General features: G+C 43.1%; 1 protein-coding gene across 3 annotated transcripts in view; it reads left to right on the forward strand.

Annotated features, from left to right (window-relative positions):
- KBTBD12 (kelch repeat and BTB domain containing 12) overlaps positions 1-15,297 on the forward strand; it is a 52,841-nt gene extending 37,544 nt beyond the window's left edge. For all 3 annotated transcript variants that reach the window (XM_065075672.1, XM_021294648.2, XM_005507524.3), the window contains exon 6: positions 10,660-15,297. In XM_065075672.1, coding sequence (XP_064931744.1) covers positions 10,660-10,829 — 170 coding nt within the window. In that variant the 3' untranslated portion in view covers positions 10,830-15,297. The remainder of the gene's footprint in view (positions 1-10,659) is intronic.
- Positions 15,298-23,711: the final 8,414 nt, after the last annotated feature.

The following is a 23,711-nucleotide window of genomic DNA, read 5'->3' on the forward strand; positions in this document are numbered from 1 at the left end:
CAAGATGACTAACAGATTAGTATGAGATTTTCTGAATAAGGTACCTTCAGAGCCATGAAAACACGGTCTGTACAACACCACCATGTTTTATCACTGAGTCATGTACAAAGAGTGGAGGTATCGGGAGAGGTGGGAAGTGCCCTGTGGATTTCTAGATGACCATCTTTTGTGTGTTTGTATAGCGCCAGCTCAATAGGGTCCTGACTCCTGACTGTACCGTTGCAATGTATATAATTATATATAGAACTCCCATGCACTAAAAAGTGTTATTTAGATTGGAAAACAAGAAGTCAGAGTTAGAAAATGCCAGTTTTGCAGTTACCTGTGCAACCTGGATTCTGACCCCCACACGTGCATTTTGTATACCAGTGAAGAAATAGTATATGATTGTGTTGTTAGGTGTTGTTTTGGTGTTTATTAACAAGGGAGCCAAAATAAGATTCTCACTGTCAACTGAAAATCAGGTGTATCCAAGTGTTTAGGGATTTGAAAAGAAACTGTGCTTTAAAGATGGGCTTCTTAACGTGACTTTTGAGTTATTAGAGGAAAAGGGCTTTCTAAATCTTCAAAACAAATACAGCTTCTAGGTACCATCATCAAGAAACAGATGGATGGAGTCCATATGCTGAACCTGAAGGGGTTACCTACCTGGCCTCTCTCCCTGGCCTTGTATTCTCTGCACACTGGAAAGAGCTCGTCATAGAATCACAGAACAGTTTGGGTTGGAAGGACCTTCCCAGCTCCCCCAGTGTCCCCCCTGCCATGAGCAGGGACATCTTCACCAGCTCAGGTTGCTCAGAGCCCTGTCCAGCCTGGCCTGGGATGTCTCCAGGGATGGTTCAGCCACCACCTCTCTGGCCAACCTGGGCCAGGCTCTCATCACCCTCAGGGGCAACAATTTCTTGTTGAATCTCCTTCCTTTCATTTAAAACCATCTCCCCCGTTATTGCAACAGGCCCTGCTAAAAAGTCTGTCCCCATCTTTTTCATCGGCCCCTTTTAAGCACAGAAATGTCAATAAGGTCTCTCTTGCCTGATGACTCTTTGGAGGTGAAGGATGGAGTGAGAGAGGTTCATTATTTTCATATGGGAACTGCAGAGGGTGGCTTGACTCTGCTCTTTTGCGATTACAGCTGCTCAGCAGCTACAAGATATTCGCAGAACAACATGTGCCACTGCTGCTTTGGTACCAGATAGAGTTATTTTAGAATGTGCTTGTTTGGTTTTAGTCTTTTGGGTTTCTTGGCACGTCACTTCAGGTTTTGTGAGGGATGCGACCAAGAGAGGATATTCCAGTTTTTCAAAACATTGTAATTTGGTTTCAACCAAGTGGAGTTTTTGGAACAAGCTGGAGGCACAGCTGTAGTCTTTGGGTTTTCTGCCTGCTGAATGCTACAGGGATGCTTGTGAACACTGAAGAATGAGTGCTGCTCAAAAAAAAAGAAGAATATAAGCCAAAAGCAGTGCTGCAGTGGAAAGTCTCAGCCAATGTATATAAGGGGCTGCAACCAACTCCCTATATACTACAGATCCGCCCCCAATTCCCCAGCCTCAACTTGCCTTTGCATTTGGTTAAATTCACTCTTGATCCAGCATTGTGGAAGCTGACCTACTACGGAACATTGTTGCATCTTAATTTTACTCATATGTACCATGCTCTGTATGCCTTCCTGCACGAGTATTGACTTAAATGGATAATTAGAGACCAGAGATGCTGTACACAAACACAAAGCCGAAAAGCAGCTGTCAACCCCTCAAAGGCCCTTAAATTTGCATGAAAAGATGAGTACTGCTCAGCTACCCTCTCTTCTGAATCCCACGTGCCACTTGAAGGGTTGTGATGGCAGGATTCCCATCCCATATGTGTTTCATCTTACAAATCTTGGTCTGCTTGAAGGTGGACAAGTGGTGCAGCCCAAAGAACATCCCCAGGAGCAGAGGAAGAGAAATTGCAGCTACTTAGAGCCTGTAGGGGACAGTCAGCTTGGCCAGTTGAGAGCAGCAATGTGGAGCAGGGTCTCTCTAAAGGATGAGTGGACTCCCAAGTCTGTCTAAGCCCCTTTAGAGAAAACTTCCTCTGAATGGCAAGGAACACTGCTCAATGTTGGGCTGTGTTGGTGAATTCCTTGTTAGACTTGCCCTGCTGAGGCTTCCTCAAGTTAGGAGCTTGCTCAGAGCTTGACCATGGAAAAGGGGTTTGGGGATTAGCTCAGCTGAAGTTTAGACACTTACCTGGACCTCAGTGACCCATGTTCCCTGCAGCATATAGAGAAGCACAGACACTTCCAGAGGGAGATCTGGGTCCTTGGTGCTTTACGTCTGCTCTGAAAGATGAGAAGGCAATTCAGAACCCTCTTGTCTCTTGACACTCTGTGTTTCGGTCAGGATATGAGGGATTCTGGCTTACCTAAGGCAAATAAATCAGGAGCTTGGTGTCTATGGTTAGATGGTACGAGCCACCCTGAGACCTCTGTTGGATCACTAGCTGACAAATGTTCTGTGTTATCAGAACATTTCATAATCATAAGTACCCCAAAAAATCCCTTCTGCTTGTTTTGAATTTTTCCTCCTTAGCAAGACTTGCAAAATTTCACCTGTTAGCTAGCAGTTTATATGAATTAGCTCATTTCTCCTAAAACTATTATGGCAAATAGAAACCATTAATCTGCTTGTTTGTGCCACTCAGCCCCAGCTCCTGTAGCCTGGTGTTGTGAATGTTGACAGTCGCTTGTCAGCAATGTTACAGCATTCATCAAGCTGTTCAGGAATGCTTAAAATGGTCGCGTTTGACCATTAGTTCCTAGTTCTGCACAGAGTGAAAACATTAACCATAGTATGAATAGTCGGAACGACTTAATGCCAGCTTTCTACTAATTGCTAAAATATGTTGCCGCATTTACTGCTGTAACTACGGATTTGAAACCGGCCTTTGCGGCCTGACTGTGCAGTGTTCTTGTTGACATGTTTTATTTCCTTCACCTTCATGTATAACTCGAACTCACCACCCACATAGGCTGACAGCTGTTAATGTGCCTCCCGAAGGGGGTGGTGAGGAGTTCATCAGGTATACAGCATCAAACGCTCATGAAATACCTGCCAGATCGAGTTCCCTTTCTTTTTCACCGCTTCTGAGTATTACCATTATTTTTTTCTGGTGAAATAATGAAGGCAAGGGTGCTTGCCTGTTTGTGGGGATGGTGTCATCTGCTGTCACTGTCACCCTTTGGAGGCATGTGTTGTTTGACTTTGCATTGTTGCTGCACAAATACAGATCTTGGAGCCTGTTTCTGGGGGCTGGGGGTTGTAGCTTTAGTTTCAGATTATAGATATTGGTCCAACTGCCTGTCTCACGGATTTGAGTCAATAAATTAATATCTGGAGTTGATTTTTGGTTTTTAACTTGATGATTTTAATTAGAATGCTGTCTTTACTGTACACCCATGTGACATCGGCTGATGTGCAAAGTAAAGGGACAACCGCCTCAATGCAAACAATAAAATCTGTAACAGATCTGCTATCAGCAGCACATATAACTTAAAAGGTCTCATGACTTCATCAGCTGATGGCACTTGATGTGCAATGATCTTTCTCTGAACTGGCAGTTTTGCCATCTCCCTCTAATGTAGTTTATAGCAGAGAAAGCAAAGGTACTGCTTCCCTACCATATATATTGAAAGATTCCATAATGTATTTATTGTCATGTGCGGGAACAGAGCTGCTCAACCCAGTTATGTTATTTACTTTGTTGAAGGTAACTTTTCCCTTCAGTGGTTGTACACTCAGAGGAAGGGGAAAAGGAAGAAATACCTATCAACTTGGAATGTAAGAATCTCAATTTTGTGTTTGCAACTGTTAGGCAAGATAGGCGATAGTGACACTGAGTCATACTAGCTGTCTAAGTCTGGTACTACAAAAAAAGATATATACTTACCCTGATTCATTTTCTGGCCTCTTCTTCCTCATTTACATAAACTGAAATCCATACCTTGGGTTAGAAACAGTGCTGCTTGCAGCAGTGCAGAACCGTGTGGTAATGACTGTATTCCAGCTGAGCTAATGAGTTTGGATCTCCACACCATCCTCTCCTGACAGTGGACTAGCTTAATAGTTATTTAGTTTGACTAATCTCCCATAAACGCTGTTCCCCTAGTCTCCTCCATTATGTGATTTAGATGGAGAATCATTCTGGTGCTTGGTTTTTATTATGGTGGTTATGGAACATTACTGGAATCAAATTAAATTTAGACATGTTAAGCAGTCTGGCACAGTAAATACTGCACTTGTGAAGTTTGGGGGTTGAGGGATTGGAACAAAACCTGCTTCTCCAGCACCTTCCCCTGTTCCCAGCTAAATAAAGCAGAGGGGCAAACCCCAGGCTGCCTATCTGCAGCACTGTTTGTTTCCCTCTGCTAGAATTTACTGGGCAGCGATGAATAATTAAAGTTCTCCTGCCCACAGTTGCTACCATTCGAATAAATATTCCCACTCATGGAAGGGATTCAGGGTCCTGTGCTTTGCTCAGAGCAGAGATCTGCCAGCGGCCGCCCGCTGTGCCGCAGGCTCTGCAGCCCAGTCCACCCCAAAAAATCCTGCTCAGCCTTTTTCCTCATTGTCCCCCAGCACCGGTGGGAGCTGCCAGGCTGCTGTTGGCAACCGGTGAGCAGCAGAGACCTCCCCGGCTTGCGGGCTGCCCATTTACCCCCTGATCCTCAGCCAGAAACTCCCTGCCGTCAATAATGCCTGTACAGGTCAGGGGAATTGCTGGGGAGCAGCACCTGCGTGTTTCAGGTCTGAATTTGACCCGCTAGCTGACAGCACAGTATTAGTAACTCAGTCATACTTCTTGCTAAGGCTCGTTTATAGTTTCTAAAGGGTTAATGAATGATTAATAGATATTTTTTAATGCATTTTAATTAATTGCTGAAGAGGTCAATAGGTTGTTTAGAAACATGGCTTGTAGCCATGTATGACATCTTCTATTGTGTTCATAACTGCCACTCATGCATGCAGCCTAAACATGTTTTATATCCTCTATTAATAATGTATTAACCCATTGTAAGGCATTTAGAAACAGTATCTCAGGATGGTCTGAGACCAGTAATTCTTATTCCGATCTTGCAGTATTTACTCATATGAATGGTGCATTGACTTCGGGAGCACTGATCCTGCTGCCACCACCATCTGGGATCCCCACAGCACAAGCAGGACTCGCATTTGTAAGATTATGTCTGAAAGAGGCCTTGCCTGTGAACAACAGGCAAAATCTGGAAAGATTTTAAAAGCTGAAGTAGCTGGATCAATCTCAAGAAAATCAGTTGAAGTAACTGAATTAGAAGTTCCTTCCTGTAGACCATCCCATTCCTTATAGATACGTTTAATTTTAATTTATATTGATGTGTGAGTGAATGGGTGGGTCGTAAAGCCACAGTCCTGAAGAATCGCACAGCAGAGCAAAAGGACAGAGGTTCTGTCGATGAGAGTGAATCTCTTACTTTACTCCACGCAGGGGCTCTGAAAACAACTGCCACAGTTGTATATTCAAGCCCCAACCTGCCTCCCAGCTTTCCCTGTGTCTGGTGGGATATGCTGCCCTGACACTTAACATCCCAACGGCTGCCAGCATGTTAAACAGCCCAGCCCAGGTCCCTCTCCTGTGTATTCTCTGCCTGATTCTGCCCACGGGCACAGATGATGGATGTACTTGACCCCACAAGGCATGTTCGCCACGTGATGCTCGCCGGGCTGGTGGAGTTTAGGGGGCAGCTCACATACGCAAATGGGATTGGAGGCCGCAGTCTTGATGAACTTATTCTTTTTCCTCCTGCAAATGAGGAGCTGGGACATCTGGTGGTAATGATCTAAATGCACTTTCATCCCATCGCAACACAAACGTGAATTCCCAAGTCACCTAACTCCACATCATATAATTATGAAAGCAGCTATTAGCGGCGAGGAAGATAAGTAGCAGAGGCCAGTCCCATATGTTTAAAATGGGTTTGTGGTCTCTGGCACAGTTAATGGCAGCAAAACCAGGTAGAAACCAGCAGTGGATGCTGAAATGCCTCAAGGCAGCTCTGGCGTGGCTGGTAGGTGACAAGAACTGAGGAAGTTGGTGAAAGAAACACCTAAGTAAATGTTTTGGGGAGCGTTGGGGAACTGGCAAGCACCTTGTGGTGTTCAAGTGCTTTTTTCCGTGGGATGAGCAGACGGTTCACAGTTAACCCCTATGGGTTTGGTGTCTTTTTTTGATTAATGGTGAAAGAAGACAGGGGACATTAGGAAACCACACGCTGGAAATGAAAAGGTGCCGTGACAGCCTGAGAACTGACACAGGCAGGAGCTCAGGAAAGTCACCTGTGTGGGGATGTCTCAGGGACACAAGGACTGTCCCCCACCGCGCTATGTGGTCCTGTGCTGAGGTCCCTGCTCTAGATGAACTCATGAGCAGCTGAGCTTGTCCCCAATTCCTTTGGGTATCTCTGCCCTGATGCCTTCAGAGGTGTCACCACTTGTGCCCACAGCATCTCTGTCACTCTTGTTCCTTCATTCATAAGATGGAGGCAAATATATCAGCTAATGTTAACGGTCTCCCATAAGAACTAATGAATATTGATGACATTTCAGCAAACCTGCCATAGATTTAACTCCAATGAACTACAGGCTACAGTAGAGTGGATTTCTTTGTATTGGCTTACCAACACAATAGCTGTATGGTTAATAGTCCTGGATAACCTATAGATTTATATTTTTTTACCTGTTAAGCATGTTGCTTAATTCTTCTAAATCTGCCTCCTTTTAACCCTCCCAACCCAAACCCTAATAATTGTATCTCAATGTTCAGTTCCAAACAGGAAAGAGACAGCAAGGTCAAACAAGACCAAAACTGGTAATAAATATTATATTCACACAGAAAGTTGTTCCTTCCCCCAGCACCCAAATCACAAATGGAATGCAGTTTAAAAAAAAAAAAAAAGGAAGAAAAAGCAAATGAAATATTTATGTTGCCTGCAGTCATACTGGGGGTCTTTCCAAGAATGGTTCATCTTGATTTATGGCCAATCCTCATTCAAATGACATGAGAAAACTTACAACGTCAAAAGAAGTCTGGCTATATTGGGGGAGTGAATAATATTTGGAAACAAACCTTTTACAGGGAAAATATGATTGTGTATGTGGAGTGCAAGCAATCACTGAAAAATCATGGGTTTTGTTAGTTTTTTTCCATGCACTTGAAGAAAAATTCCGTATGAAAAATCGTGGGAAAGTGTTTTGTATACAGACCAGAATATAAAAGAGAATTTAAAGATTAGACTCATTTTGCTTTCAGCCTCCTAGAGCTGCATATATGAAATATAATTGTAGCATTTATAAGTTCAACATTTTCAGGTATGACTCATGTTCTTTTCCTAGCAAAAGGTGGGGTTTGTAGGTTCAGTGTGAGCCTTCAGCCTGCACTTGTACATCAAAAAGGCAGAACTGTACCAAAGAGCTCTGGCTTGCTTTTAAAATACCATCATTTCCAGTGGGGATCAGTTTATGCTGGAATTAATGTTCCCAGTGCTGGTTTAGTGTTTTCCTGTCCTGAATAAGAATAAACCACACCGCTATAAACACCATTTTACTGCTTGGAAAAGATCTGCATTCAGGTTAAATTTGTACTGCCTGGATAACTCTAATATAAAGCAGTTTTAGCTCCTATGCAGAGAAGCATAGTGTAAAGAAATTGTCTTAAAACTTCTCATAGTTAAACAAGAAAGTGCAGGAAAATACTGTCTCATTTTGTAGAAAAAGATATGAAAGCATTTGGAAAGGAGCGAAATCCCCTCATTAGGTAAGGTGGTTGGTTGGGAAGTGATGCGGAATAATGCTACTTAGGATGGAGTTCTGTGGGGTGGCTTTTGCTGTGTCATACAGCCCATCTCTTTTTGTGGATGTCACATTATTCTCATGTCAGCAGAACTGGCTGGGAAGATGTTGCCTTAATAATAATAAAAAAGTAATTAAATAAGATGAACCAATGAGGCAGAATCTGGAATTATTTGCACCTTGAGGCTTAAAACTGTTTGTTGGGATTAAAGCCCAAATCCAACATTACTGCCTGGAATCAAAGGTGCTGGTCTCTTTGAAAAACATCACTTTTTCTATTGTTCTAAGCAAGAAAAAAAGGCTTAAGAATTGTAAAAATTGAGGTGTTTTAGATCATTTATCTTTTAAAGAGAAAGGGGGGATGTAATTGTTTTTCTGCAGTATTTCGAGCAGTGCTTTTCCTCAAATGAACTTTCTTATCCACAGGGTGCTGCTTCCTTTCATATTGAACGGGATAAGACTAGAGAAATGATTGCTTCCCTTATTCCAACAACATACTCTTTATCTCCCAAGGGTTAAGAGTTAAGTAACACTCCGTGTGCTGGGAAGGAGAATTTGTAGAGTGGAACAAACCCAGTGACAACATCCCAAAGAAAAGGGAAACAAGGGACACTAAAGGTTGTGAGTCACCAGGGTCAGGAAAAAACACAGCAAGTCTCGTAAGGAAGGGTTGAATCTGCCTTTGATATTTTAATTATGTTGTTTATCTTTTTGGAAGTGTTGCAATCACCCACAGAATGTCTCAGTTCCAGTGTTTGGGCTTTTTCCTCTGATTGTCTCATTTTTGTCATCATCCATGCCAAAGAAAATCCAGGGATAAAAATTTATTGGATAAGGGACATGATATGATCATAAATACAGGGACTGGAGCCTCCCATGTCACAGCTTAGGTCTGTTTGTGTCTCCATATTTACCTCTTAGGAAAAACACGTTCACTTGTGCAGGGTCATATAGAAATGAGCTCTTTGCTGGTACTTGCTCTTTGCAGTTCATTAGTCATGCCTTCTCGTTTCACATGTAAGTGGGTATTTTAGCAGTTTGCTGTCTTCCCTCTTGGATGGGTGCTGCTTTCCTCCATCTTAATATTCTTTAATAATCCAGGTTTAATAAGCAAACTATCATGACTGTTGCTTCATCTTCTGTGAACTGCAGAAAGGAGTGGAATAAGGATTATGCAGATGAGGCTAAATCCTGAAATCTTACCCAAGTTTTACTCAAGCAAGCTCCCAGAGATCTGTGAAAGTCCCAGAGGCCTGGATTTGGACCAACAAAAATGATACTATAGTTAATCGTGACATAACTGAGGGGTGAATCCTGAAGCTACTTGCAGAGGAGCCCTCAGGGGATTTTAAATCCCATGACACTCCATCACCATAACATCAACACCAAATTTGCGCAGAACCTAAACCACAACAGCCCTATCTTGGGGGTGCTAAACCCCCAGGGTTCCTGTCCTCTGGAGGGATATGCGGTCTGTGTTTCCAACATGAGAAACTATAAATGCTTCTGGATGTTCTTCTGTATTCCACTCTTTCCCCCATCTTCAGTCCTCGGCTGTTGGTTCCACAGAAGGGCACTGTCCAAACAATGGGATGCGGTCGGTAGATGTGAAGGATAAGGTTGCTTGTTGTTGTTTTGGGGTTTTATGGTTGGTTTGTTTGTTAATTTGTATTTAATTGTATTTTATAAGAAGCCTTATAGAAGGAATAGCTGAATGGCAACCTCAGTCTGGACCCCGTGAATTTTAACCTGTCATCAGTCTTTCAAGACTTGATAAAACAGCACCGAGTATTCAATGTTTCTTGCTCGGATGGTTCTTATCCTGGTCCCTGTGAAGCGTCTGTGCTTGAAAATCTCTGAGACTTGGCTTCCGATCCATCTATCCAGAAATTCATCAGCAGGAAGCTGAGAGCAAAGCACGAGCACATCCCCAGCTCAAAGTAAGCCAAGTTTAGACTGAGGTTACTCGCTGTGAGAAAGCAACTTTGAGATGGAAAGAAAAAGTGAACACAAGTGAAAGATGCTTTTTATTTTTAGGAGAGAACTTGGTTTTGAGTAGCAATTGCTGGAGAGTTCAGGACTTTTGTTAGCAAAGAAAGGTTTTGCCTTCTTATAAGGAATGTAATATAGCACTGTTGGTGGACAACTATGGTTGTCGGCTGTGTGGTGATTCTGTCATTATTTTTTGTTTGTCTCAGTAAAAAGCTGCTTGTGTTGAGATGAGCTGTGATTTAATGACATTTCTCTAACCTCACTGTGCATGACAAATTCCTATGTTCCTTCAGAACAGCTAAAGTACATTTAAAACCTTGGAGGTTTCTTTCTGTCTTTGTTTCTCCCCAAATCACAGGATGTCCAGACTTCACACCCAAGAAAAGCCATCGGCTTAGAGCAATTGCAAGAGCCTGAGAGCTGCATTTTAGTCGTGGCAAAGACAAGACAACATACTTGCATGTAGGCATACTGATTAACAGTAGGCAATATTCTATAAAAGATGACCATTTGACCATTGATTGCACCATGAAATGTCACGTGCAGACTTGTACCATGATGGAGTACTTAATGCTTTTGTCCCTGCAGCTGCACCTGGAGTCCAGAACAAGGTCTGAACACACTGTGCAGGTCTCCATCTGCAATATCGCATTCGCTCTGTGTTGACAACTCACTGTTAGCACCACAAAAATTACCATCTCATTGCCGCCTTACAGAAGGGTTGTAATAATAACTGCACAAACCTCTTTGATGCTGTTTGGCTTGACTCCTGATGCCTGCTGTTGTTGCTTCTGTTTTTCAGCTCGTCATGAAGTTATCACCAAAGAGATCCTGGAGCTGGATACGTGGGAGAACCAGTGGAACGTGGTGGCCATCAACGTCCTCATGCACGACAGCTATGATGTTTGCCTTGTTGCCAGGCTGAACCCGCGGGATCTCATCCCTCCTCCCCCTGATTTAGTGGACCAATAGAAGTTCAATGGCTCTTGATGCTTCCAGATTCTGCAGAAACTGAAGAAATTGGAGAGACAGATGCTGCATTGGCTCTGGGTGACAGCTGAGTCCCACAGAGAGGGGCTGGCAATACACACTTGGGGACAGAATTGCCTTTGAGTTGCACTCCTCAGTTGACGCTTAATTTGCTAGTACTTGTACTCTGGACTTCTGTGATGGAAAGCCAACGTTGCCCAGCCTTTGTGTGCAGCTTTTTGTCATCCCTCTGGCTGTCCAAGCTCCAGTGTTGGCTTCAGCTTGGGCTTCTGAGATCCTTTGCTTCACGGGCACGGTGGCAGCCCAGCGCTTGTGTCACGGCAGAGCACGACATACGGAGGAAAGCTCCGGCCAGCGAAATCCCTCCTTGGCTGTTCATCCCATCCAGTTCTACTAAGCTGCCCAGGAGGTTAAGAAATATATTCAGTGAGCTGATGAAAACCAGCCCAGCTGCAGCAAAGGGCCAGACTACCCTTGGCTGATGCAGGAGCAGAAGGAAAACAGACAAGAGCCTTTGAAACAAACCACCATTAGCCAAGGTTCATTAGCGAAGCCCATCAGCTGCTGCAAACATTATCTAACCCACAGGACAGTCAAGAGATTCTGTCGTTGCCAACAGAGCCGAGCCTGCGGTAGCAGAAAGCGAGTCTTTTGGCACCAAGTCACAAGCGAATCTTCCAGCAGGGTTAGGAGGCAGCCTGTACCAAAGACAAGAATAATCCTGAATTTTCATGTAGATCTGACCTGTTCCGAGGTCTGGTGTGACCAGAACCTTAAAGCTCAGTTAGAAAACTCCCTTCCTTTGAGAGATGGAGAAGAGGATTGTTAAGGAAGCAAACTAAACTCAAAAGTAATAAATGAGACTAGTGTTATCTGCCTATCAGCTCTTCAGCTACAGGGAAAGGATAGATGTGCTAGAAAATACATGTTTATATAACAGTAGCTGTTGTTAATAGAAGTAGCTTTAATGAAGTAGCGTAAGGTAAATTTTCTGCCAACAGAATTGGCCGTAATCATAGGGAAGAGGAATAATTCAAGCGGTGTTTCTTAAAGCAGTGTTAGCCTTTATAGGGCTTGAAGACAGTATGTTAGAGAGAAAATTGTGATCCCATTTGAATTCCCAATAACCATTCATCAGCTCTCTGGTGCCTGTCTCTCCGTCTGTCTGTCTGTCTGTCTGTCACTGCCTGGGCAGGACGGACAAGAGAACTGCAAAGCTCTGTTGTGCGCTTGGGCCAAAATCACAAATATGAGTGTATGCTGCAATGCAGAGCAAACGCTAAGGGTGAGCTATGATGTACTACAGGAATGATCATTGTCAGCAAGAAGTTGCTTTTGATGGCTACAAAAGCAGCAACAAAACTGGAAGGAAATAATTGGCAAAGAAATGAGGGAATCCATCAGGTCGTTCATCTGTAATTACTTGCAGGATTTGCACTTCAGAGCATCTCCGTTTTCTTTTTCAATCATGTTTTAGGCTGCAAAAATGCCAGATTTTGTTCTCTTTGCTTCACAATGCTTATGGCAGAGAGAAACGCAGAGAATAACCCAACAGCCCTTTCCCAATTCCGACTTTTCTGATTCATGAGCTATTCTCTAAAATATCCAGTGGGAATATGAAGCTGTCATATAAAACTATTAGCAGGAAGGTCACTAACATTTACCTTATAACTGTAGTTGGGAAAGTAAGGAAAACATGTAGGAAAGGAGCAGATCTATGAGCCTTACAGCTGATCTCTTGTCTCCCTTTATGTTTCCCAAGCAGAACGAGCATCACAACCTAAACCCACACTCTTGTGTTTGTACTGTTTCTGTACCATCCAGTCATTATTCTTTTGCTTTCCGTTGCTCATATGTAGGTCATCATCTGTGTAGAAGAGCCTTGTGACAAGCATGAACCTCAGTGGTACAATTCAGCGACAGCTTCTTAGAGTCTTAACCACTCTGGTCACTAAATGCAGTTGTAGGTGCAAGATCAAGGAGGCAATAAAACTCTGCTTTAATATGTTTTTTGAAAAAAATCAGCAGAAAGTTCTTCCAATTAATGATCCAATATTGGAAACTTTTAAAAACTTCGGTTGTTGCTGCAAAGTAAAGGTAATTTTGTTCTCATTTTTCCACGGAGCTCTCAAGGCAGCTGGGAGCAATGCTCTTGAGCATCAGCTTTTTCCTTGGGAAACTCTGAATTCTGCAATTGTATCTACTGATTTTGCTTTTCTCACTTTCTGTTTGTTTAAAGGAAGAATGTTTTAAAGGGTTTGTTTGTCTTTGGTCTCTGCTCTGTGGCCTCATCCTGACAATTTCAATCCTCCTGTGCTTTGAAGCCTAAATTAACCTACTGGATTTCACCCTCTGAAAATTCACCCTACTTGGGGTATTTCAAGGGGAGATATTTGCAGGCTTTCGTTCGTCATATTTGAACATATATGTGCAACACAGCCGAGACTCCTCAATTAAACTTTTATTCCAGCAGTGAGCTGGCTGTTTCTTTCCCACTTCATGTGTTTTGCTTTTAGACTGAGACTCAGTGAGCTGGATGGAAGGGAAGTATGTACTCTGACAAGGTCCGTCTTGATAACTGAGTAATTGCATGTGTTTTCTATGCTGGTCTTGCAATCAGCTTAAGCTGGGGTGGGCAGCTAATAGGGTTTTCTTCATGCTCCACAGGCAAGTGACCTGCCCATGTGTTCACCACCCATCGCATCTCCTGCAGCCCACGGCGTCTGACCATGTCCATGTCCCTCAGTTCCTGCCTGTGTCTGAATATCTAGCACTATATATCAAGCAGAGAATTGTTTTCTGCTGGATTAAATATCTAGGATGGAGGCACTAACTTCGTAATATTGTGTGGGCCTCGTGTAGTTCATGGTTTGCCTTTGGGGTGACTACGATTTCTAAGCCGATACTTGGAATTGAAAGCTTGACTGAGGGAGGAAGGGAGAGGCAGAAAGCACATTTATTGAGAGGTATAGAGCCAAAATGCTTCTGAGAATATATGAATACTGTGTGTCTGTATGTCCATGGGTAGTCTCACATTGCTGGGAAAGTCCTTAAGAGCCTTAATTTCTCCTATTACAAATCCTGATTTAAAAAAACAAATAAGTTACGAATATGTGTTCTCTAAGCTTGTGAGTCTCACTGAAATAATAGTTTACTTCAGCCCCTTCCTGTCTGAGCAGTCGTTAGCTGAGCGTTTAATCAAGGCTGTCTTGACATCATCCATAATTCTAAAATGCAAACAAAGCAGCGCTGGCAAACTACCAACTATTTAAATGAATGGGGGGATTATTAAGCAAAGGCATACACTGCAGCTTCACTTGAAATGCTGAAACACATCACTTGTTGCCAAATATGAAGAAAAATGTTGGAGAGGTAGCTGGGCACGTGACACACAGGGAATAAAGCAAAAAATGAAAGGCTATAAAAAGCTAATTGAAGCCCTTCATTTTTATTCCCAGCTGTTGTATTTTGAAATTGTCCATGTATAACTGGTTTCATGTAGGTCTCATCTCTGTTTTCATACATGTGGTCATAGGAACTGCCCACATATGCAAACCATCAGGTGTTGGAGTCGCCATCCTCACACCCACTGCCATGATGCCTGTGACTCAGTCCCTGCCCGGCAAACACACACACACACACATTTTGCATGTGTGCAACACCCAGATTTGTGGGGCAGTTTCTGCGTTGTGTTCCAGCTGGATTGTACCACTCGGGAAGCCTCGATTTGCCAACAGAAAATTGCTGTGGTGCACACAGAGCCGCCAGCTCCTCTACCAGAACTCCCAGATACAATTCACGTAAGAGGCCAAGTGAGCAGCAAAACCAAGAGACAGGCAACAGCGATGAGAGCTGCTCCCAAAATGTTAAAACATGCAGAGGAGGATCATTCCACCCCATCTCTTCCTAGGAAATGTTCAGAGGTAAAGGGATTTGGCCCTGGATCTTCATCTTATATTTTTTTCTCTACTCTAAATGTGTAATTACATCCTCGATCACCTGAAAAGCAACGAAAACAAATGCTAGAATAATATATATTTTTAATGTTGAAATATATTCATGAAGATCTATATTGTTTTTCTGCTGATCTGGAAGACAATGATATTCTTCTAATAAGCTATTTACCTAGTGATTGTTATCTCAGCTCCAGTGATGGGCTCTTCCACGGTCTGTTCTCCTAATGGATTATGTAGCTCCTCTGAAAATCTGTTTCATGAATCACAGTGCTTTGAACCACCAGGTCAGAATTTCAGCTTCTCTTTTGCAAATTTCTGTGCCTCTCTCTACAGCTTTTCAAGTGGACTCTAGCTTCAGCTTCAAAGAAAAGCTATTTCACCCCCGGTTGTGCTCAGCTGGAACTAGTACATTTGTAATTTGCTATCATTTGACGTGTAGAGAGTGAAAGCAAAGGAAATGTTGGAAAATTGATAAAATATACATAGAAAGTACACTTTCTTTCTGTTCTTGGTGAATGTCTCCTGTGTTTTGCTGCCCTGCCTGGGTGTGTGATGGAATGATTTACTAATAACCTGTGACTGCAGCCACAGTGCAGTGGAGAGAACCAGTGTGGCTCCCAACAGCTTGGCCTACCTTGCCATAAGAAACTACCTTCAAAAGAGACCCATATTTAAGTGCTCCAGGTTGTATACTCTGATGTCTTTTATGTACATGTGTATAACATTATTCTTAGAAGTTCTTCAGCGACAGCGCTAAGATCCCTTTTTTACACACGTACCTGGCAACCAGTGTCCTACGTAGCTCATCAAAGTACTTTAAAAAGAGTGCTGGTCTTCAAATATATGGAACTATTCCATGCTTCAGGTTAAAAATAACCTTAAATTTGGTGCTGAACTACAGAACCACTGGGGAAATATTTTAGTCCTTGTGGATGCTGTCTACAACTGCCTGAAAGGAGGCTGGAGCATGGAGGGTGTTGGTCTCTTCTCCCAAGTAGCAAGTGATAGAACAAGATGAAAGGGCCTCAAGTTGTGCCAGGGGAGGTTTAGGTTGGATATTAGGAATAATTCTTCTCAGAAAGGGCTGTGGGGCATTGGAACAGGCTGCCCAGGGCAGTGGTGGAGTCACCATCCCTGGAGGGGTTTAAAAGGTGTTTAGACGATGTTCTTAGGGACATGGCTTAGCACTAGAGTTGGTTAGGTTATGGTTGGACTCGATAATCCTGAGGGTCTCTTCCAGCTGAAATGATTCTATGGCATCTCCTACCTTCTCCAGTTTTTGGCTGGCTGTAGGACTCCTCTCAGAGTCCTCTTGAAAGCTTTGTGCAAGTCTTTTCTGCTTCTCTTATCCTCATTTCTGCCTCAGACCACTTGTCTGACCAGCCCTTAAACTCCTTCTTTTCCCCTTTGCTTCCCCAGAAGATGGGAACAGCCACTCGGGGTGTTCACCGGCCTCCAGGCTTCTCGGGAGCCCATCGCTCCAGCAACAAACCAGCTTTGAAGGACAGAAGAAAGAGCACACCAACTCCCTGGATTCGGGGACACTCATCTAGTAGGTTCCAACCTTGACCCAAATTCTGTGGTTCGGTCTCATTGCAAATAAAACCTGCCATACTTTGCAGTGTCGCTGGTCCTCTGGCTGTGACCGGGGTTGGAAGGCAGGTGACCCGCGTTCCACTAACTCTTGATGCTGTTTCGCTGCAGGATGTGGTGAGTTTGACATTAAATGCCTTGTGTATACTCTGCGTGCCACAGCTTCATGATTGCAGGCACAAGCCACTGTCCTTATCTCTGATTCTGAACACTAGTTGCTACAAAAATTGTCTGAAGAACAGAGGAAGGTGTCTTCATTATTGCATTATATAGCTCATGTCTTAGAGCCAGATTTTCTCCTGCAGATTCAGTCAGGCCAGGTTTCACTAAAGAACACAGTCTCTAACTTGTCTGGTTTTAGTATTGGTATTTTTACTCCGCTTTGTACTTTTCTAGACACTCTTTATAAGAATGGAAGTGACTTCACCAGCTTTTCTTCAAAATGCATTATCCAGCCTGGCCTCGCGAGGCCACTGGCTTTTCATTGTGGGGGTCGAAGTGCAGCCACTAAAACGCCAGTCAGCTGCTCTACTTTATTTTCTCATTCAGCAGCTTCCTAGTAGAGGAAATTTATTTCATCCATCCATACAGAAATGTGAGAGGAAACCTCTTCCCACATACACAAATTCCTGACTCATTCCTTTCAAATGTGGCTGAAGCAACTGCTGAATCCTGACAAAAAAAGCTGCAATACCCATTCAATGGGCTTTTCCAGGATTTCCAGTATGAGAAGGAGGATCGCGGGGAGATGATGTTTTGTTGCTAGAGCACAGACTGGAAATTTGAACCTCTGGTATTTGCTTCCAGTTTGGTTAATCTGTTTACTAGTCTTGGGCATCCGGTCTGGGTGCTTAGGTTCGCCCTCTTAAAATAGTTATAATAATACATCTCCACTCATCTACTCTACATCTCTACTTGTGGGTCTGCTTTGCTGTGTTTTTAGAAGGGGGTGCTCACAGTTCTCTGTCATGTTGTGTTGAGATCCACATGTCAAAAAACGTTGTGCAATGGTAGAAGGGTGACGTTATTGCAGTGCTGTCATCTCCCTGGTTTTTGGTAACACGGTTGTCCATGGCATTCAGCAACTGAGTCTTCCTGGGAAAGGAGAGACTGGGCGTTTGCAGCTAAGGAGGGTGTTTTGTCCACTCCTTCATAGAAAATCAACAAGATACACGTAATTGTGTAATATGTTAAGAAGAAGAAACCTAAGGCTTATTGCATGTGCCTTTGTAGCTAGTCACACTTCTACACAGGCAGAATTGAGGCTGAATTTGAACACTAGTAATTAGAAGAGTGAGTGAACTGTGTTTTTGTCCGAGCAGATTTGATTTAATAAATTGTGCCGCTTAGCCACAGTTGCTGCCAAGCAAAAAAGAGAAGGTGCTTTAGAGAATTGTAGTAGATTTACCGGATAATTGAGACCTGAATTTAGATGATGTACCACAGCTTTGACAGGAAAGCTCCAGTTCTCTGGGGATTCCCATAACGAATCTGTAATCAATTTAACTGGCCGCTAAAAGGCACTGTTGCATCCAAGGAATTGCCTACAGAATATGCTTAAGAGGGTTTTAGGATATTGCTGAAGTGTAAACAATGTGGCATCTACTTGAGGAGTGACTGAAATGATACTGAGGATTGTGTTGCCTTCCCCACCAGTGTGGGTGAGTAAATAATCTTAGCTGAACTGCCAAATAATTAATAATACATAATAATACATTAATATACATAATAATACATTATAATACATAAGGCCTGAGATTCCAAAAATCTTTTAGGTTGAGTTGTGCAGGGTAGAGAATGTTTGCTACTCAGCAGACAGTGATTTGAATAGACGTCGCCAAGGCAGATCTGATGATTAGCAATGAAGATTCAATAGTCCAGGTGTCAGCAGCCCTGGCAGTTCAGCGGGATCTCGAGCTGGCTGGGACAGCCCAGGCTGCAGCCCAAGCTGTGACGTGCTCACCGCTCTCATTAATTATCTGTATCAACTGAAGCTAAGTAAGGTATTCGCTTGCAGTCAGAACTCTTAAATGAGTATGAAAAAGGCTAAATCTGTGGTTTGGCTGCAGAACTTGCTGAAGCCTATTGCAGCCAGATCATTTCATAAGTCCACGTTGTTGTGAAGCTGCAAAATCACCTACGCTGGCCCAGACCAAAGAGAGGTACGGAGAGAGCAACAAGTGCCCGCTCGTCCCGGCACTGCCGCTTGAAAATTCACTCACCAAATTGTGCCTTAACGCACCAGCATCCCCTTTGCTGCTAAAGCTTGGCCTGCTGCAAAGCCGAGCTTTACAGAGCTCCAAGAGGACGAAGAGTCAAAGACTGTACAAAGACTGATAATTGCTGCAAAGCCTTGTCATGACTCACGCGTTAATAGCTTACGGTTTGATGGCTTCTCATGCTTTTATATAGAGATGCCAAATAGCACATGAACAAAACCATGGGCTAGGAAGTTCACCCTCTTTCCAGTACTCGTAGCTGATAAAACCTTCTTGAAGGCTTTCGTTAAGTACTTGTCAAAATGGATTAAGAACCCCCAGTGCTGCAGAGTGGAGCAGTCACCTGGTGCACAAAATAACAGTTTTCTTGCCAGGAAATTTGCTGTACTAATGCTGCTGTCCTAAGCAGCTCAATCTTTAATCTGATTTCTTTGTTCCTTATTTCAGGCGAGCCACCGTAACAGAAATGTTCGGTGAAGACTGCTAAGCCACTTGGCGTGTCTGTAAAACTCGGGCTTATTAACTATTCTCTTGCTCTTTCCAGTTGGCCAGGATCCTGCTCACTTGCGTTTAAGGACTTTAATGTGCTTGTACTACTATGATACGGCACAGATCAGCTTGTAGTTACTGTTTTATTTTCCTAGCTGAGCCAGGTAAATCTTGATAAAGATTTACATGGTTACTTTTACAAGGAAAGCAAATCTTTCTGAGCACGAATTCAAAGTGAAGCTGTAGCTTGCTTGTTTTGGAACCATGTGTGCACTGTGTATTTAATCGTATTTCTGTTGTTATTGGGTTTACTGGGTACATTTTATAAAGTGCATTAGGACATCCACAGGGATGTGATCCACTCAGAGGATGTGACCCAGCAGGATTTCTGCCCAATAACTGTAATAGGAGCAGATCAAACCACGCCTATTATCCTGTTAGCATTTGCAAAAGCCTTCTCTGAGATTGAGAGATAAATAGTAATCAAAAGTTGATTAAAAAGAAGTGGTATGTTGTGATTCATTTCTATCTAGTTTGGATTCAAACTGCAATATTTAGCAGTAAGGAAAAATCATCAGAAAACCACTTTGTAGGCCCAACTTGAATACAAACCTGAAATTATCCAGCTGCTGAAAGTCATTGTTGTTCCAGTGGAAAATATTGATGGATCAGTTCTAGAGAAGGAACCAACTACTGCGAATAATAGTATAGAAAACATAGCATGCTGAACCATCCCCACAGACCATCTGCTTTATTTCAATCATAGTAGGTTTTTGAGGGGCATTTGTTACAAAATCTACACCAAATTCCATGTCAATGAAAAAGCTGAGACAAAACCGGAGTCAGAGAGTGGAAATAGAGCTGCTGGGGACTGGCCCTGGTCAGCCTGCAGAAGTGCTGGTCACTGGGTTAGTGACACGGTGAAACCCTTTTGTAGGCCAGGAAAGAAAATCCATTAGAAAATCCTACAGAGACATCTAGCTCTGTCACCAAACACCTGCAGCTGCCTGCCACCCCGTGCTATACTGTGGAGACAGGCCAGCATGGTAAAAATGTCAGAATAACCTCTAAAAACGGGAGAATGGAAATACAATGCTGCCTTAACTTGCAAAGAGCTTCTCACGCAAGTGTCCCTAGGAGATGTTTTATAATAAAGTTTCAATGAAATACAATAAAAATCAAATCAAAGCTCGTTCACTGTGTACCAAACAGACCAGCTCGAGTTTCAGCTTTGGTTTTAAAGCCAGGAAGAGAAATTACTTGGTGAATTGCTGCTGCTGCTCAGAATTCAAAGAAAAAAAAAAGACAATAGCTCGACAGGTAATTTATAAGCAGTTTGGGTTTAAAAGGTGATGTTAAGAGATCAAAAGTGAAAGGCTCGAAGAATTATTCAGCAAGCTGAAAATACCCATAAACATAATCCAGTTCTGTTTCAGGGTCAAAAGTGTAATTTTACATGTACAACATTTTCTTTTCAAGTATACATATGATAATTAGTGCATGCAAAAATATGGATGCATTGGATGTTTCATTTGCATGGAAAAGTTATGCAGTCATAAGGAAAGCGCAGCTCCCACTCTGTGTGCACACCAGGGTACGCTCAGGGACTTGAACACAAGACCTATGGGCAGAGGCTGAGGGAGCTGGGCTTATTTAGTCTGGAGGAGAGGAGGCTTAGAGCTGAGCTCAGCACTCTCTAGAACTACCTGAAGGGCAGTTCTAGCCAGGTGGGGATTGGTCTCTTCTCCCAGGCAGTCAGCAATAGGACAAGGGGCCATGGGCTTAAACTCCGCCAGGGGAAATTTAGGCTGGATATTAGAAAGAAATTCTTTACAGAGAGAGTGGTCAGGCACTGGAATGGCTGCCCAGGGAGATGCTGGACTCGCCGTCCCTGGAGGTTTTTAAACTGGGATTGGACATGGCACTTAGTGCCATGATCTAGTAAACGGACTGGAGTTGGACCAAGGGTTGGACTGGATGATCTCTGAGGTCTTTTCCAACCCAGTCGATTCTGTGATTCTGTGTGATTCTGTGAAATGAGGAGCGTCACTCTTTGCCATTGAGTGCATGAGCTTATTCAGATTTCATATCCAAACGTTGATTTGAAAATCAACAGCCCGTGCAGATGCAGAAGCCCAATGTCCACGCTGTTATTTTTTGGACCACTGTCAGAACATTGCAAATGGACCAAAGGGATCCAGAGTCCCTTAAGATTCGATGGCTGGAAAAGCAGCCAGTCTCCTCTTGTTGGTACTTTTCCACTCCCAAATAGAAGTGCAATGTGTTTTTAGCAGGAAAGGTACTTTTGCTAACGCCTCATCAAATTCTCATTAAATGAATGCTCTGTGCCAAAAGCCGTCTCTGCAAAGGTGTGAAGGCTCTCAGAAGGTTCATAGCAAAGATTTCTAGTCCTGGCCAGATTCCATATCTGATTGTTACAATCAAGCTGGCAGTGATTTTTATGTGAATGAGCCCATTATCAGAACTATATGCATCTTGTTACTGGCCTATAGGCACTTCGGGGAACTTGGCATCAATATTTCCAAGACAAGCACTTTTGGGGGCTTGGGGCTTTTTTTTTTCTCTAAACAATGGTTCCAGGTCAATAGTTTGATGATTAAAAACCAGATCATACAAATGAAAGCTAGTTCTTAATCCTAGAAATATCAACGTGTTTGGGTTACTTAGATCTATTATAGTTCTTTACAGAATCCAGTTAGATAAGACACAGTAAAACAACCAGGGCATGAAAAATAACCATTTGGGGAGTGTTTATATTAAAAAAATATGTTGGAAACTTAAAAAACCCTTGGCAGGGCAGTAAGAGAACACGTGGGAAGCATTTAGAAGTTAAAGAGAGACCTCTTCATTCTTACATATGTTTCAACTGCCCATTTTGCACATACTGACAGTCGCAAGTATCTGCCTGACCTTGTTTGCTGATCTGTGTAATTTTACCATAATTGGCCATAATTTGATCCCCTCGTGGCACATTTTAGCAAATAGAAGGTGCCTTTATTGCGGAGCTTTTTTGTTGTCATTGCAAAACTACATGTTTTGCATTTTGCTTCTACTTGAAATATTGAGGCTTCACTTGAAATGCTGGTTCTCTTTAAGTTCAGTTGTTGTTCTTTGATAAGATTCAGGGTTTATCCACTGGCTTTTTGTGTTACACAAAGTGTGTGTTATGTAGAAGGTCTGACTTATCAGAGCCAGAAATCAGGACCCTGGTTATTGAGAATGCGCTGCTTTAATACTGCCAGCTACGAGCATGGCTGATTAAAGTTCCAGTATTATAAAGTATTTTAGTTACTTTATTAAATAGTACCATAAATGCATAGAATAAAGTGATGTTCTGGGAGCACCTGGGTGAACAAGTTGGAGAAATAGGGGTGTGAGTCATAACAGGAGTTCAGGATTCAAAACATTTCATGCAAAGCAGTACAAAAATGTTCAGTTAACCCCTCATGTCCTGGTAATGATGTTGGAAATTCTTTTGTGCATTGCAATATTGGACTTATGCTTACTTCTTTTGATGTATCTAGGGCAATTCTACTTCATCAGTGGTTTGGGTGCCTCACTTGGATGCCCAGGTGGCCAAGAAGGCCAACGGTATCCTGTCCTGTATCAAAAACAGCGTGGTCAGCAGGCCAAGGGCAGTGATCCTTCCCCTGTGCTCTGCACTGGGGAGGCCACACCTGGAGTGTTGTGTTCAGTTCTGGGCCCCTCAGCTCAGGAAAGAGATTGAAGTGCTGGAGCGGGTCCAGAGAAGAGCAACAAGACTGGTGAAGGGACTTGAGCACAAGCCCTATGGGGAGAGGCTGAGGGAGCTGGGCTTGTTTAGTCTGGAGAAGAGGAGGCTTAGAGCTGAGCTCAGCACTCTCTAGAACCACCTGAAGGGCAGTTCTAGCCAGGTGGGGATTGGTCTCTTCTCCCAGGCAGTCAGCAATAGGACAAGGGGCCATGGGCTTCAACTCTGCCAGGGGAAATTTAGGCTGGATATTAGAAAGAAATTCTTTAGAGAGAGTGGTCAGGCATTGGAATGGCTGCCCAGGGAGGTGCTGGACTCGCCGTCCCTGGGGGTTTTTAAACTGAGATTGGACATGGCACTTAGTGCCGTGATCTAGTAAACGGACTAGAGTTGGACCAAGGGTTGGACTTGATGATCTCTGAGGGCTTTTCCAACCCAGTCGATTCTGTGATTCTGTGATTTTAGAATTGTTTTACAAATACTCACAGTTGTGATCTTCAGGGTAGAACAAAATTTTGCATTTCTTACCCAACTGAACTTAGGAGAGATGAATTTCATGCCTTATAGAAACTGCAGGTTTCATCTTTTAGAATGTATTTTTTCAACTGGGAATCGGCTGGGCTAGGAGAAATGTACATTTTAAAATGCTGCTCCTATGCAGGAACCTTCATGGGCTAGGAAAAAATAATTATTTCACTTATTTATTTGTTTCAATTGCTTAGAAAGACCTTTTCACATGGCATCTCCCATTGCAGGACTGTGGAGAGTGTCTGTATTGCACTCCGCACAAGGACTTCTGGTCCTGAATGGGATGGACGCACCATGACAATTACATAGTGACAGTGACAAAACTTGC

This window comes from Columba livia, chromosome 10 (assembly GCF_036013475.1).
Source record: "Columba livia isolate bColLiv1 breed racing homer chromosome 10, bColLiv1.pat.W.v2, whole genome shotgun sequence".
In the NCBI taxonomy this organism is placed as follows: domain Eukaryota; kingdom Metazoa; phylum Chordata; class Aves; order Columbiformes; family Columbidae; genus Columba; species Columba livia.